The 12957-nt window shown below is 45.7% G+C and overlaps 1 protein-coding gene across 2 annotated transcripts in view; it reads right to left on the reverse strand.

Annotated features, from left to right (window-relative positions):
* Positions 1 to 244: 244 nt before the first annotated feature.
* Positions 245 to 12957, reverse strand: part of Arhgef3 (Rho guanine nucleotide exchange factor 3) — a 288000-nt gene continuing 275287 nt past the window's right edge. For both annotated transcript variants that reach the window (XM_026779863.1, XM_005348685.3), the window contains 3 exons: positions 8629 to 8799; positions 5641 to 5827; positions 245 to 2631 (listed from right to left, as the gene is read on the reverse strand). In XM_026779863.1, coding sequence (XP_026635664.1) covers positions 2285 to 2631; positions 5641 to 5827; positions 8629 to 8799 — 705 coding nt within the window. In that variant the 3' untranslated portion in view covers positions 245 to 2284. The remainder of the gene's footprint in view (positions 2632 to 5640; positions 5828 to 8628; positions 8800 to 12957) is intronic.

Here is a 12957-nt window from a genome sequence, read left to right on the forward strand (position 1 = left end):
GGCTTTGTAAAGGGCATGGATGAAATCAGTTACTAAAGATGACTAGAATGGGTAAAGGTGCTTGCTGCCATCCTCAGAACCCACACAGTGAACGGAGAGGACTAAGTACTTCAGGTTGTCCACACACACACACACACACACACACACACTGTACACAGATGCATACATGACCAAGTGAACGAAAGCAGAATGCTTGAGAAAACAGACTTAGAAATGTGTGTTCGGTAACAGCTTTAGTCAATTGATCACACCGTTTATTTAAGCCCGTGTTCTATGGTAAGTTTGTACTTGGAAAACCGCAAGCAAAACTTCAGAAAGAAAGCCTTGCCCTTCAAGAGAACAACCTTGATTGATGGTGGTTCAGCACACACTGTACACAGGGGAAGAAAGCACTTTTAATGCAATTTATTTGAAATGCTTCCAGAAAAGTTTAAGGCCATTATACAAAAAGTCTCCATTTCACCAAAACATTCATCCACTCTCTTCCCGCAGGCTGACCCTGACAGGGAGAGTGGCCAGTGGCTCTCCAGAGAACAGCTCCGGGTTCCTCCCCCATCCAGTCCTGTCTCAGCCTTCTCTCCATCTGTCTGCAGCAGGTTCACTTGTTAGGTCGGCTACTTAAGAAACAAAGTGGTTTTAAATAAACTTGTAATAAAAAAAATTCACCATGGTAAAAATCTATAAATACAGAGATCTGCTTTACAGGGTAGAAGTGATCATAACATTTGCTTTGAAATAGAATAATGTAACACCCCTTGCTTTTCTTCTGGGAACTCACATCACAGTTTCTTTCAGTGCACGTGGCACATGGACGTGATAAAGGGATCGTTTTGTATGTTGCTTTCTTTTCTGTAAACTTGATAGATGCAGAAATTAACAGGAAGGAACGTTTTTGGCAATAATTTAGAATTCCTACTACTACTAGTGCTGGCGGGGTCCCCTGAGTATTTACACTTGCAAAGAGCTGTTTGGTGTATTTTGTGAACTTCTTTTCAAGGTCTTTTTATCCATCCTTGTTCTGTAAATCAAGGCTGGAACACAGAACTTTCCAGTTTGGCTAGCTAACTGATCCTGGTTAATCAGAGCTAATGAAATTGGCCTCAGGAGGGATTAACCACCATTCTGATTATAGCTCAAGAACTAGAGACGCAAACTCAGGGCCCAAAAGCAGAACAGGAAATCCCAAGACCCTCTAGACTAACAACAACTTTGGTGGCTCCCACAGGAGGCTTCGGGGATGGTGACACATTTCTCACTCCCAAGTCCTTCTCTCACGTTTGTAAACAGAGTCGCTTGTGCGGTCACCATCTCTGTGTTACGTCATTGCCACTCTGAAGCAGGAGCGGCTGAGGCAGATGAACATAATGCAGACAGGACTCAGAACCTTGGCAGATCTTCCCTGGCCCTGGGATCTCTCCTGGTGTTGCAGGCTAGACTCTCTTTGTCAAGTCACTAGTCCTGAGAAACACCTCCCATGGCCACTCCCATTTTAGTTGAATATTCAGAACTAGCAGCTACTTTTAACTTTTTGATTTTGTTTTCACTATGGAACTCAAGTTTGACCTAGAACTTGATATATAGCCAAGGCTGTTCTTGAACTCCAGGTCTTCCTGTCCCTGCTTTCAAGTGCTGGGATTGTAGGCCTGTCCAGCAGCTGCTTTTGTCTTGGCTCTTACTGAAGCCAACTTCTGTTTCATGTCTTCATAGATTATCACATTCAACTTGCACTGGATGAAACCACAGCGCTCAAACAAAGCTTCCCCCTTTGCAAAGTCAAACCTCGGAAACCCCCAGAGATGTTTTCGTGCTTTCTGGCTGAATAACATGGAACCCGAGTTCACTTCAAAGGCTGGACTTTCCTGGTTTCTATTTGAATGCCGTCTCAATACTCTGAAAAGCTCTATCTCTATTCCAGGTCTTCGGCTACTGAGTTGAGGAGCTACAGAGCACTAGAGAGGCATGGGACAAAAGGACTTGTCAACACAGTCCAGACAGAACAGTAGTTTAGAGATCCTTTCTGTTTGGAAAAAACCCAGTAGGACAACTCAAGAGTAACTTGTCCAGTCCCTCTCCACTCATCCAGACACTTATGAGACAGAGCAGCAGGGGAAGGGTGGCTGCGGACTCCAGCTGACAGAGTAGTTGGCAATTGCAGTACGAGGGGCAAGGTACAGACACAAGGGACACATGTGCACGGGCACAGAAGTATTTCAGCGTGCCTCTCCAGACTGTCTGCGTGTGGAATGTGACTCCCGAGCAGGTACGACACGGGTGCAACCCTCTGTCAGCCGCTCTCCTCTGGCCTGCTGTCTGCACAGGACACGTCTGTCTGCTCCATCCGCTCACATTCCAGGCTGACCTCACTGGTGTCCATACTGCAGTCCGACGCACTGTCCGATTGGTCCATCTGCTCCAGTTTTGTCTCTCCTTCTGGCTCCCTGGTGTCGGTGCCAGGACCCAGGAGTCCCTCAGAGTCAAGCAGCCCAGCCTGCCCAGCAGCAGACAGAACTGTTTCTTTGGCTTGCCGGATACAGTTGAGCCATTGCTGCTTGTTGAAGGTGTCATTGGCTTGGAGTGAGTGGGTCTGACTTTGGGATCCATTTTTGAAACTGACTCTGAAGAAATTTTTAACTAGAAATGAAGAAGGGGCGAGAGGAGAGTCAGTGGGTAGGTATTTGCCAGGCTAACCACAGCACACAGAGTGGCACTAAGCCCCGGTCCCAGGCCAGACACCGCTGACTGTAGAGTGTCTCCTACTGATGCAGGACTCAGTTCTACCCTGATGCCACTCCCGGTTGACTAGAGTGGCACAGGCCTAGCTCACTTTTCCTCAAGGGATTGGCTATTACAGCTGCCTAAATGTTAGAAATATTAGAATATTGGAGAGGACATGGGAGGAGCTGGAGAGAGGAGACTGAAGGGGAGAAGTGACATGATTACATTTTAACTTAAAAAGACCCTCTCAGAAAAACAAGAGAAATAGCCTGTCGGCCTCTCTCTAGTCTATTATTATTATTATTATTTATTATTTTATCATTATTTGAAGGCAGGGTCTCACTATGTAGTTCTGGCTGGCCCGGAATTCACCATGTAGACCAATCTAGCTGCAAACTCATAGAGATCCACCTGCCTCTGCCTCCTAAGTGTTGGGATGAAGATCCTAGGCATCTGTCACTATGCCCAGGGTTTTAGTTTTCTAACCAGCATTAGGAATATAGTATATGTACATCATATACTATACACTCCATAGGAACAAAACTGTAAGGTGCATCATTAGTACCTAAAACAGTGCTTACTACATAACAATATCTGACAGAAGCTGAAATCATGGCTTCTCATGGTCATTCCCTTTATTTAGTTAAGTCTTGCATTAGAGGGGCTGGAGAGATGGCTTGGTGATTAAGAGCATTGGTTGCTCTTCCAGAGGTTCTGAGTTCAATTCCCAGCAACTACATGGTGGCTCACAACCACCTATAACGAGAACTGGTACCCTCTTTTGGCATGCAGACATATATGCAGGCAGAATATTGTATAGATAATAAATAAATCTTTTTTTAAAAAAAGTCTTGTATTAGGAGTGACCTTGTACTCCTTATACCTCCTCTGTGATTGCTGACAGCCTCGGGCCTGCGGTCTTGAGACCGAGCACCATGCCTTTGATAAAGTTGCAGAGTTCTGATGGAGAGATATTTGAAGTTGATGCAGAAATTGTCAAACAATCTGTGACTATCGAGACCATGCTGGAAGATTTGGGAATGGATAATGAGGGAGATGATGATCCTGTTCTTTACTAAATGTTAATGCAGCAATTCTAACAAAGGTCATCCAGTGGTGCACCCATCACAAGGATGACCCTCCTTCCCCTGAGGATGATGAGAACAAAGAAAAACAGACAGATGATATTCCTGCTTGGGACCAAGAAGTCCTGAAAGTTAGCCAAGGAACACTTTTTTGTGTGTGTGTGTGGATTTTTTGAGACAGAGTTTCTCCGTAGTTTTTGGTTCCTGTCCTGGAACTAGCTCTAGTAGACCAGGCTGGCCTTGAACTCACAGAGACCCGCCTGCCTCTGTGCTGGGATTAAAGGCCCAAGGAACACTTTTTGAACTTATTCTGGCTGTGAACTACTTAGACATCAAAGGTTTGCTTGATATCATAGGTAAGACTGTGGCCAATATGAGGAGATTTGTAAAACCTTCAATATCAAAAAGGACTTTACCGAAGAGGACGAGGCCCAGGTACGCAAGGAGAACAGCGGTGTGAAGAGAAGTGAAGTGCTGTGCCTGACACTGTAACACTAGAAGGGTTGTTCCACATGCTAGTTGTACTGCTCTGTTTATAATTGTTAACATTAGGGGCTGGAGAGATGGCTCAGCGGTTAAGAGCACCGACTGCTCTTCCAGAGGTCCCGAGTTCGATTCCCAGCACCCACATGGCAGCTCACAACTGTCTATAATTCTAGTTCCAGGGGACCCAACACCCATGGCAAATCACCAATGCATATAAATAAATAAATATTTATTTTAAAAAATAATTGTTAATATTAGAACTGTGGACAAACGCAGTCTCGTCCTCCCTGCATGTGTACATCCAGTACAGATCTGACCTATGGCTGAGTTTCTTCTATAAGCAAAAGTTCTTTTTTTTTTTTCAGTATTCTGAATAAAACTCTGTGGAAAGTGGCATTTTGGGCTCTCCCTCGTTCTGTAAAGTGATTTCTGCCTAGTTCGTTGTCCAGTTAACTTCAGTGAGCCTTTGGAAATTGGCATTGTAAATAAAACAACTTATGAGAAGTATCCTGAAATAGAATTAATAAAACATGATCTTTGTTCATGAGTTGGAAACTAGAACAAGGGAACTTGATGTCAATGTCGTAAGTGGGGTTGTTAAGCTGTGTTCCAGCCTCTTTGCTGCTGGTAAGCTTGTATACAGCTGGGCTCTCTTGATTGGATCGGAGGACTTGTTTTGTATTATCTGCCCCCCCTTTAATTTTTAATCTCAGCTTTGAATATGTTGCCTAGTGATTTTGGTTTGGGATGGGGGGCTGGACTAGACATTTGGTAGCTTTTCAATTAAAAATGACACTTACTTCAAAAAAAAAAAAAGGTCCTGAATTAGAAATGCCCACTGAATAGAGCAGCAGGTGAACACGAACCCCAGCTCATCATTCGTTTTGTTCTTATTTTCTTCTGAGGTAAGGCTTTCACTACGTAAGCCCAGGTTGGCCTCAGACTCGATCCCATGCTGGGCTCTAGCTGATTCTCCTTAGGCCTCTTCAGCAATACACCAGAACAACTACAACACCTTACACTGTGCAGCTAGCAACCACTCGGAGACTGTATGGTATTAAGCATACTTTCATGTAGCAGTAGGACACAGAGCCAGGGAGCAAAAGGGACACCAGCTGCAGTTGCAACGGACAGGCTCAGGCACTGGATGCTACTTAATGCTCAAAGCAATCCCAGAAGGAAAAGCAGACAAATGGGAAACTGAGGCTCCCAGAGGTGGGACTTGATTGCACATCAGTAAGTCAAGAGTCAGCATTGGAGCACAGTTTGGCTTCAAGACCGGGACGGTTCTCTTTTCCCCAGCCGCCATTCCTTCCCCGTTTCTATGTCTCCGCAGTCCGCTACCCACACATACTTCTCTCATTATTGCTGAAGGCCCCACGCAGGGAGCCGCCCAGCCGCACTTCTCCATCCTGCAGGTCTTCCAGCATGAGGTCCTTCACCGGGATGGGCTGCCGGTACAACTGGTAGCAGAGTTGTTCATTGTGAGTGACAGCTCGAGTGATCACAAGCACTTCTTGAAACAGGAAAACATGGAGTTTCTAAAAGAAACAGGATTGTCCTGAGCGACAGTGTAGTAAGTGGTGGATTTGGGGGCCTCTGTGCCAAAGGTCTCTAGGAACGGGGTTCATAGTGGAGTCTGAGTGTGTCCTCAAATCTGTTTCTAGGAAAGCAGAAGTGGGCAGGGTTGAAGCATTTCCAGATACATATATCCACCGCCTTAATACAGCTTCCTCTTTCGGGACCCACTGGAGCAAGGCTTCCTACGGTTAACTGTAACCAGAACCCTACTTACACTACAGTTCACAACCTGTCCATACGCATACAGCCTCCAGCTCGAGTGAGAGAAAAATGTGGGGACAGAATGGACAGGGTAATGAAACGGGATCAATGCTCTCCCGGCTTCCGTATAATTCTAAGTGATCAAGTTAATAGTCCACAAAGGATGAGACTACATCAAAGCCTAATAATAGCTCTAGCTTCCAAAACCCATAAAACCATATGTTTCTTCAACCACTGGCTGACCATCAACTTTTTTTTTTTTAAATATTTTTATGGTTTATTTAACTTTATTTTATGTGCATTGGTGTGAAGGTGTCAGATCCCCTGGAACTGGATCTTCAGACAGTTATGAGCTGCCATGTGGGTGCTGGGAATTGAACCCGGGTCCTCTGGAAGAGCAGTCAGTGCTCTTAACCGCTGAGCCATCTCTCCAGCCCCTGACCATCAACTTTAACCAGCAACTCTGGCTGGGACTCTGCTCATCAGAGAGGGACAGGGGCACTGCTGGAGTCAGAGAAAGAGGACCTGTATGTTCTCAGTAAGTTCATCCATGCCTGGGTTCTCTGGAGAGCTTGTGCTTACAGGGTGGATGGCTGATCTCAAACATGAAGGCACTGCCCATAAAAGCCAGCTGCCTGTGTAGAGCTGGGGCAGAAAGTCTTAGAAAATGAAGGCGTGCCTCAAATCACACAATGAGAGTAAGTAAGCTTCCTGTGTGGTGCTGGCGCATATCTGTGGCGTCCAACCCCAAGTACCAGACCCTTCTCATGGTTTGGAAATGTTCAGGAGTTAAAAGGTGGAATGATGCAGCTCAGATACTAAGCTCTGGATTTCTAGAGGGACGTGGAGATGCCAGCCCAGGACTCTTTTTTTTTTGGTTTTTTCGAGACAGGGTTTCTCTGTGGCTTTGGAGCCTGTCCTGGAACTAGCTCTGTAGACCAACCCAGGACTCTTAAAAGAGGCCATCCAGCAGGGGTACGGGTAGGAAGTCAACATTAGAATCTTGATTTGAGTAGGGGAAGCACGTTCTGCATCACCAGTGATTTACTGTCTGGGTCAAAATGGCATGCCACGTCTCCTACCACACACAGTCCATATACCGCAGAGGCAAACAGCTCTAGCAGCCCTTGGGTGGTGGAGATGTAGATCTGAAAAGATTGGCTGGGCACACAGTTGCAATTCTACCAGTGGGGAAGTGGAGGGAATTGCAAATTTAAGGCTAGCCTGAGGTATACATTGAGCCTGAGTTAAACCTGGGCCATCTGGGGAAGACTCTGTTTCAAAATAAACAAACAATAACGGGTTTAAAATGCTCAAAGATCATAAAACAGCAAAGCACAAAATAAACAAGCTAAAGGCCCCTCCAGGTTCCCCTCCCCAGCCCCCCCCTCAGAAGGTAGAAATGTGTTAAAAATATCCCTTTAAGGGTAGAGGAGAGAGGGGTGGGCCATTGGACTAGGAACTTTTGTTTCTACACCAGTCCTTCTTCTAGTTTGAATGGGGATTGTCGGGGCGATGTTTTTAATATCTGTCTTTTATAAGTCCTCACTGAGAATCAACTCCCTTTGCTCTCGCTCTGTGCCATTATTTCCTGACTCAGGACTTTGTTCATAATAATGTTCACACCTCTGGTGAGAGCCAAACCCAACAAACCTCCCACCCCGACTGCTGTCTTTACTCTCAGAGCTCCGGTGCCTGTAGAGCTCATCTTTCTGCCATCCCATCAGAGAGGCCATGGCACTGGTGTTTGAGAAGAAAATTGGGCTGCCTGCTGGGGAGCAATGCTTCTTCCTGTTTCTCAAGACTTCCTAGAAAGAACCTTCAAGGAACTGAGTGTTCCCCCATGTAAGTCCTTTCTGCTTCCTGGAAATCACTTTCTGGCAGTCAGTAACTCTCTCACACATATGCAGGTCCACATACAGTAGCTTCGGAGGATCTCGGTGGCGCCCTTACAGATGGTATGGCCAAATCCATAGGAGTCCTGAAGAGAGGCTATGCAACCTACCCTCCAACAACAAGGGGTAATTCCAGACTTGCTCACATAAGCTGAAAGGTTGTCTCTTAAAATCATTAAGTTTATTCAACGTCTTCTAAGGTAAATACTTTTTGGGAGACAGGTTTTCACTATGTACTCGGGCTGACCTGGAAACTGTCAAATGGGTCAGGCTGACCTCATATTCTCTCTGCAGCCCTGATGGGCTCTGAACTTCAAATTTTCCTGTTTCGGTTTCCCAAGTAGCCGGGATCATGGATCTGGGCCACTAGGTCTCGCTCACCCTCTTCTGCAGTCAAAGTGGAATGTAGAGTGTCCGCCTATAACCCCAGATGCTGGGGAGGCTGAGGCAGGAGTGTGGCTTGACTCATCCTAGTCTGAAGCTAGTTGGGACAACTTAATTGAGACTCAGGCTAGAAATGTATTCAGTGGCAGTGGCAGAGTGCTTGCCTAGTGGCAGTAACTGGGTAAAACTCCACGCCGCAAAAAAAAAAAGCTGGAGTAGGGGCGGGGAGCTAGGGGTAGGGGAAGCACCAGGGTAAGGCCCTGGGGAGAGGAACTACTTACCACACCCCGGTTATTTTTCAGTTCGCCGTGACAACACAGGACCCTTGAGCTGTCAATCAGGGAATCTTTCTGACCTTCTTCCAAGTAAAGAAGTCGCTCTTTGTAATAACGGCATTCCGATTCCCCAGTCTTGGTGTTGATTTCTGCCACGATACCCTGAATGATGTTTATCTATAGAAACAAAGAAAAGTAAAAAATGGGGTAAGTGAGCCAACCACCCACAGCCACAGGCTTAGAGCCAGCCTCGAGACACACAGACACTACTGCATCCAGTGTGGAGAGCTACCTATGTGGCCACTGTGGGGAAGGGGGAAAATAAAGCTTTGTGTGTGTGTGGGGGGGGGGGGATAGAGTCTTACACTATGAAGCCCTGGCTGTCTTAGAACTCACTATGTAGCCCAGGCTGGCCTCGAACTCACAAAGATCTACCTGCTTACTATGCACCATAGTTTCCAGCTACGGTTAATATACTCTTATTAGATTTGTCTATAATTTAAGCATATATATATTTGTATCATATACTATACTGGCTAGTGTTCCGTCAACTTGACACAAGCTAGATTCATATGGGAAGAGGGACCTCAATGGAGAAATGCCCTTGCCAGATTGGCCTGCAGTCAAGCCTATGGGGCATTTTCTTGATTACTGATTGATGTGAGTGGGCCCAGCCCTTGTGGGTGGTGCCACCCCTGGGCAGGTGGTCCAGAGTTGTGTAAGAAAGCAGGCTGAGCAAGTTATGGGGAGCAAGCCAGTAAGGAGCACCCCTGCAAGGTTTCTACTCCCGTCCTTGCCTCCAGATTCTTGCCCTGGCTTCCCTCAGTTATGGACTTAAGACCTGGAAGGTGAAATAAATTCTTTTCTGCCCACATTGGCTTTAGTCATGGTGCTTACCACAGCAGCAGAACCCCACCCAAGACACGAGCAAATCTAAAGTGATGCATAGTGTTATCTGGGCGGCAGAGATAGAAAGTAGTCTTGGATGTTTCATGTGCCTATAATCCTAACATTCGGGATGCTGAGGCAGGAAGACCATGAGGAGGATGTTTGAGACCAGCTTGGGTTGCAAGGCAAGTTCCTAGGCCAGTCCATAATGAGATCTTGTTTCAAGAAACCAACACCAGGCAAACATTCACCACCAAATGCAAACCAAACCGAACCAACCCAAATGGAACAGAACTGAATGGATCCAAATCAAAGGGGAGGCATTTGAACAGTTGCTTAACTGTTTAACTCCTTGACCTTTGTGGAATCCAAGCATCTCTTTGATGAAGGCCTCAGCGGTAATAGCCATGGCTTCTTATCACTGAACTATTTACTAGCTGCACTGGGATAGCTGAGTTCCCTGCAAGCGCCCAGCAGAACTAGAGTGGTCCTCACCACAGATATAATAGCCTCACTTCCTAATTTAACTCAGGAACTGAGCAGGTGGCATGTCATGCGAAGAGTTACAAACTCAAATGCTACAGTGGTTCCTCGAGCAGCTCCGACCACTTTCACACAGCTTCTTTCTCTGGTACGTGACAAAATATTCACAGGCAAAGCAACGCAGCAAGCAGCATGACTCCACACTCTGAATCCGCTTCAACCCACAAAACACAGAGTTTTGTGTTGTATGACCTGGTACCCCGAGGCTCTGGCCTTTTTACACCGGGTCTTGACGGAGCTTTATTCTGCGTGATTTCCGAGAGTTCTAGTTACATACAGTAGACCGACAGTAACGAACGGTCACAGCGGTTGTGTGTTATAATTACATGTGTTGTTATACATCTTGCTAGGGTTCAAACTGAAGGCAAGAACTTTTTGGAAAAGGGAAACAATGAGAAACACAACTGTAAGGAGCCAACACCCTGTCCATCTAGTTACTTGTGTGACAATGCTATCCACTTAGCAGCTCCTGACATGAACCAGGAATGGAAGTGCCCCCTGCAGCTGCATCAAAAGCAAGGCTGTTTTAGGGAGAAATGGTTGGCAGGATCATTCTCTGGCTGCCACAATCCTTAGATTTTTTTTTTGTAGTGGGGGGGGGGGTTTAAGATGGTTTCTCTGTGTATCCCTGGCTGTCCTGGGCCTCACTTTGTAGATCAGGCTGGTCTCAAACTCACAGAGATCTGCCTGCCTAAGCCTCCTGAGTGTTGAGATTAAAGGTGTGTGCCACCACTGCCTGGCACAATCCTTACATTTTAAATCACTAAATACCTGGTAGTCAAAGTTCTGTTTTAAGAACTTCTCTTTGGTGGTATATATCTCTAATCCCACTCAGTACTTGGGAGGCAAAGGCTGGAGGGTCAGAAGTTCAAAGCCAGACTCTGCCACAGGAGACCTTGTCTCAATTAATCAATAAAATAAAATAAGGAAGTTCTTCTAGGGGGCAGTTCTAACACCTTCTAAAAACACATTAAGAAATCCTAGTCATGACAAAGTAGTTTCTGCCTGCACGGAAAGCCAGTCCCATCTTTAGATTGAGTCATGGGGTAAACGGAGTCAACTCCCTTGGTGTAGAAAAGAATTACTCACTAGACTATTTTTCCCCTTTGCATGGATGGGAAAATTATTCAGGAATGTGTGGTCAAGTCAAGTGTGGTACTATGGATTTCTGTGTTTATCAAACACATCCATAATGTGCCCAACAGTACAGGACTAAAGACATTCCATCTGGGATATGCTACCTGGGTTGTGAACAGGAGAGGAGAGAATACAGACTCGACTGTGGAAATGGGCAGGTAGAAGCCTTGCAGACACTTCCAAATGAGAGTTTACACACACTTCATGCCCACGCCTGCCCTGACCATCAGGTGCAGGCTCGGCTCTTGAAGGCTTTACATTTTATTTTATTATTTTTTATTTTTATTTTTTGGTTTTTCGAGACAGGGTTTCTCTGTGGCTTTGGAGCCTGTCCTGGAACTAGCTCTGTAGACCAGGCTGGTCTCGAACTCACAGAGATCCGCCTGCCTCTGCCTCCCGAGTGCTGGGATTAAAGGCGTGCGCCACCACCGCCTGGCAGGCTTTACATTTTATGAACAAGGAAATGGGTAACTAGCATATCCCCTCATGTTACAATCACCCCTAGCTGTTTGTTTCTGTATTCAAACCAGCTCACTTAAAAAAGAGGTAAGTATGTTTTAAATGCTGTGTTTTAAAAAGAAGAAATCTTCACAGTAAAACTGAGCACAGGCTCACACAGTTCACACAAATAGTTACTGAGAGTGGTTGGGGCTCCCTGCTGGTGGTATTCCTGCAGACCATCCACTCACAGGGATGAGCTATGGAGAGGAAGAAACTTGATTGCTTTTCCCAGCAATTAGAACAGACCATGTGAGAGGGGGCTTATCCCCTACGTCTATGATCCCACTCTCTGTGCTAAGAACAGGGCCTGGTCTCTGTATGATGAGTCTGTCAGACACTGTATGTCTCATGTATCAGGAATCTGTCCTCACTCTTCCCCACTCCCCTGTGGAGGCTCCTGGACCAGTTTTGTAACAGTGAGGTCCCCTCATCAAGTTTCCAAGACAAGACAGCTCTCTCCAGTTCCCAAGGCAAGAAGGGCTCAAAGACATGACTAACTTTCTACTCACTGAACAGGACTGTAAAGCAGCAGATACAGGATTTAGAGATGTCTCACAAGTTGCAATGAGTGTTAAGTGAGATCTAACAGTCTGTAAGGCAATTATATAAAGTCAATTTACTGGGCACTTGATAAATATCAGTGATTGTACTATTGTTGTTACTACCTACTAAAACTCTTCTCTGGGAGATGACTGGCTTAATCAGTGGGCTCAGGCTTCTGATTCCCAAAATACCGACATAAATGTTCCTATTATTGTGCTAGGTCAGAAAAGAGCATGTTGAGTTGCTCTTTTAAGTCTTCATCATCCTACCATTTAAAAAAAAAGGATGTGTGTATGTGTGTGCATGTGTGTGCTGTGAGATAATGCTCTTGTACACTGTAAAGATTTGTCACTCATATTAGTTTAATAAAATACTGATTGGCTAGTAGCCAGGCAGTGAGTATAGGTAGAGCAACCAGACTAGGAGAATTCTGGAAAGAGGAAAGGCAGAGACACAGTCACCAGCCAGACGCAGAGAAAGCAAGATGAGAATGCTCCACTAAGAAAAGATACCAAGCCACATGATTAAACATAGACAAGAATTATGGGTTAAGCCGGACGATGGTGGCGCACCCCTTTAATCTCAGCACTCGGGAGGCAGAGACAGGCAGAACTCTGAAAGTTTGAGACCAGCCTGGTCAACAGATCAAGTTGCTGGACATGCTCCAAAGCTACAGAGAAACCCTGTCTCGAAAAACCAAAATAAAATAAAATAAAATAAAAT

Source organism: Microtus ochrogaster, chromosome 6, assembly GCF_000317375.1.
Source record: "Microtus ochrogaster isolate Prairie Vole_2 chromosome 6, MicOch1.0, whole genome shotgun sequence".
Lineage (NCBI taxonomy): Eukaryota > Metazoa > Chordata > Mammalia > Rodentia > Cricetidae > Microtus > Microtus ochrogaster.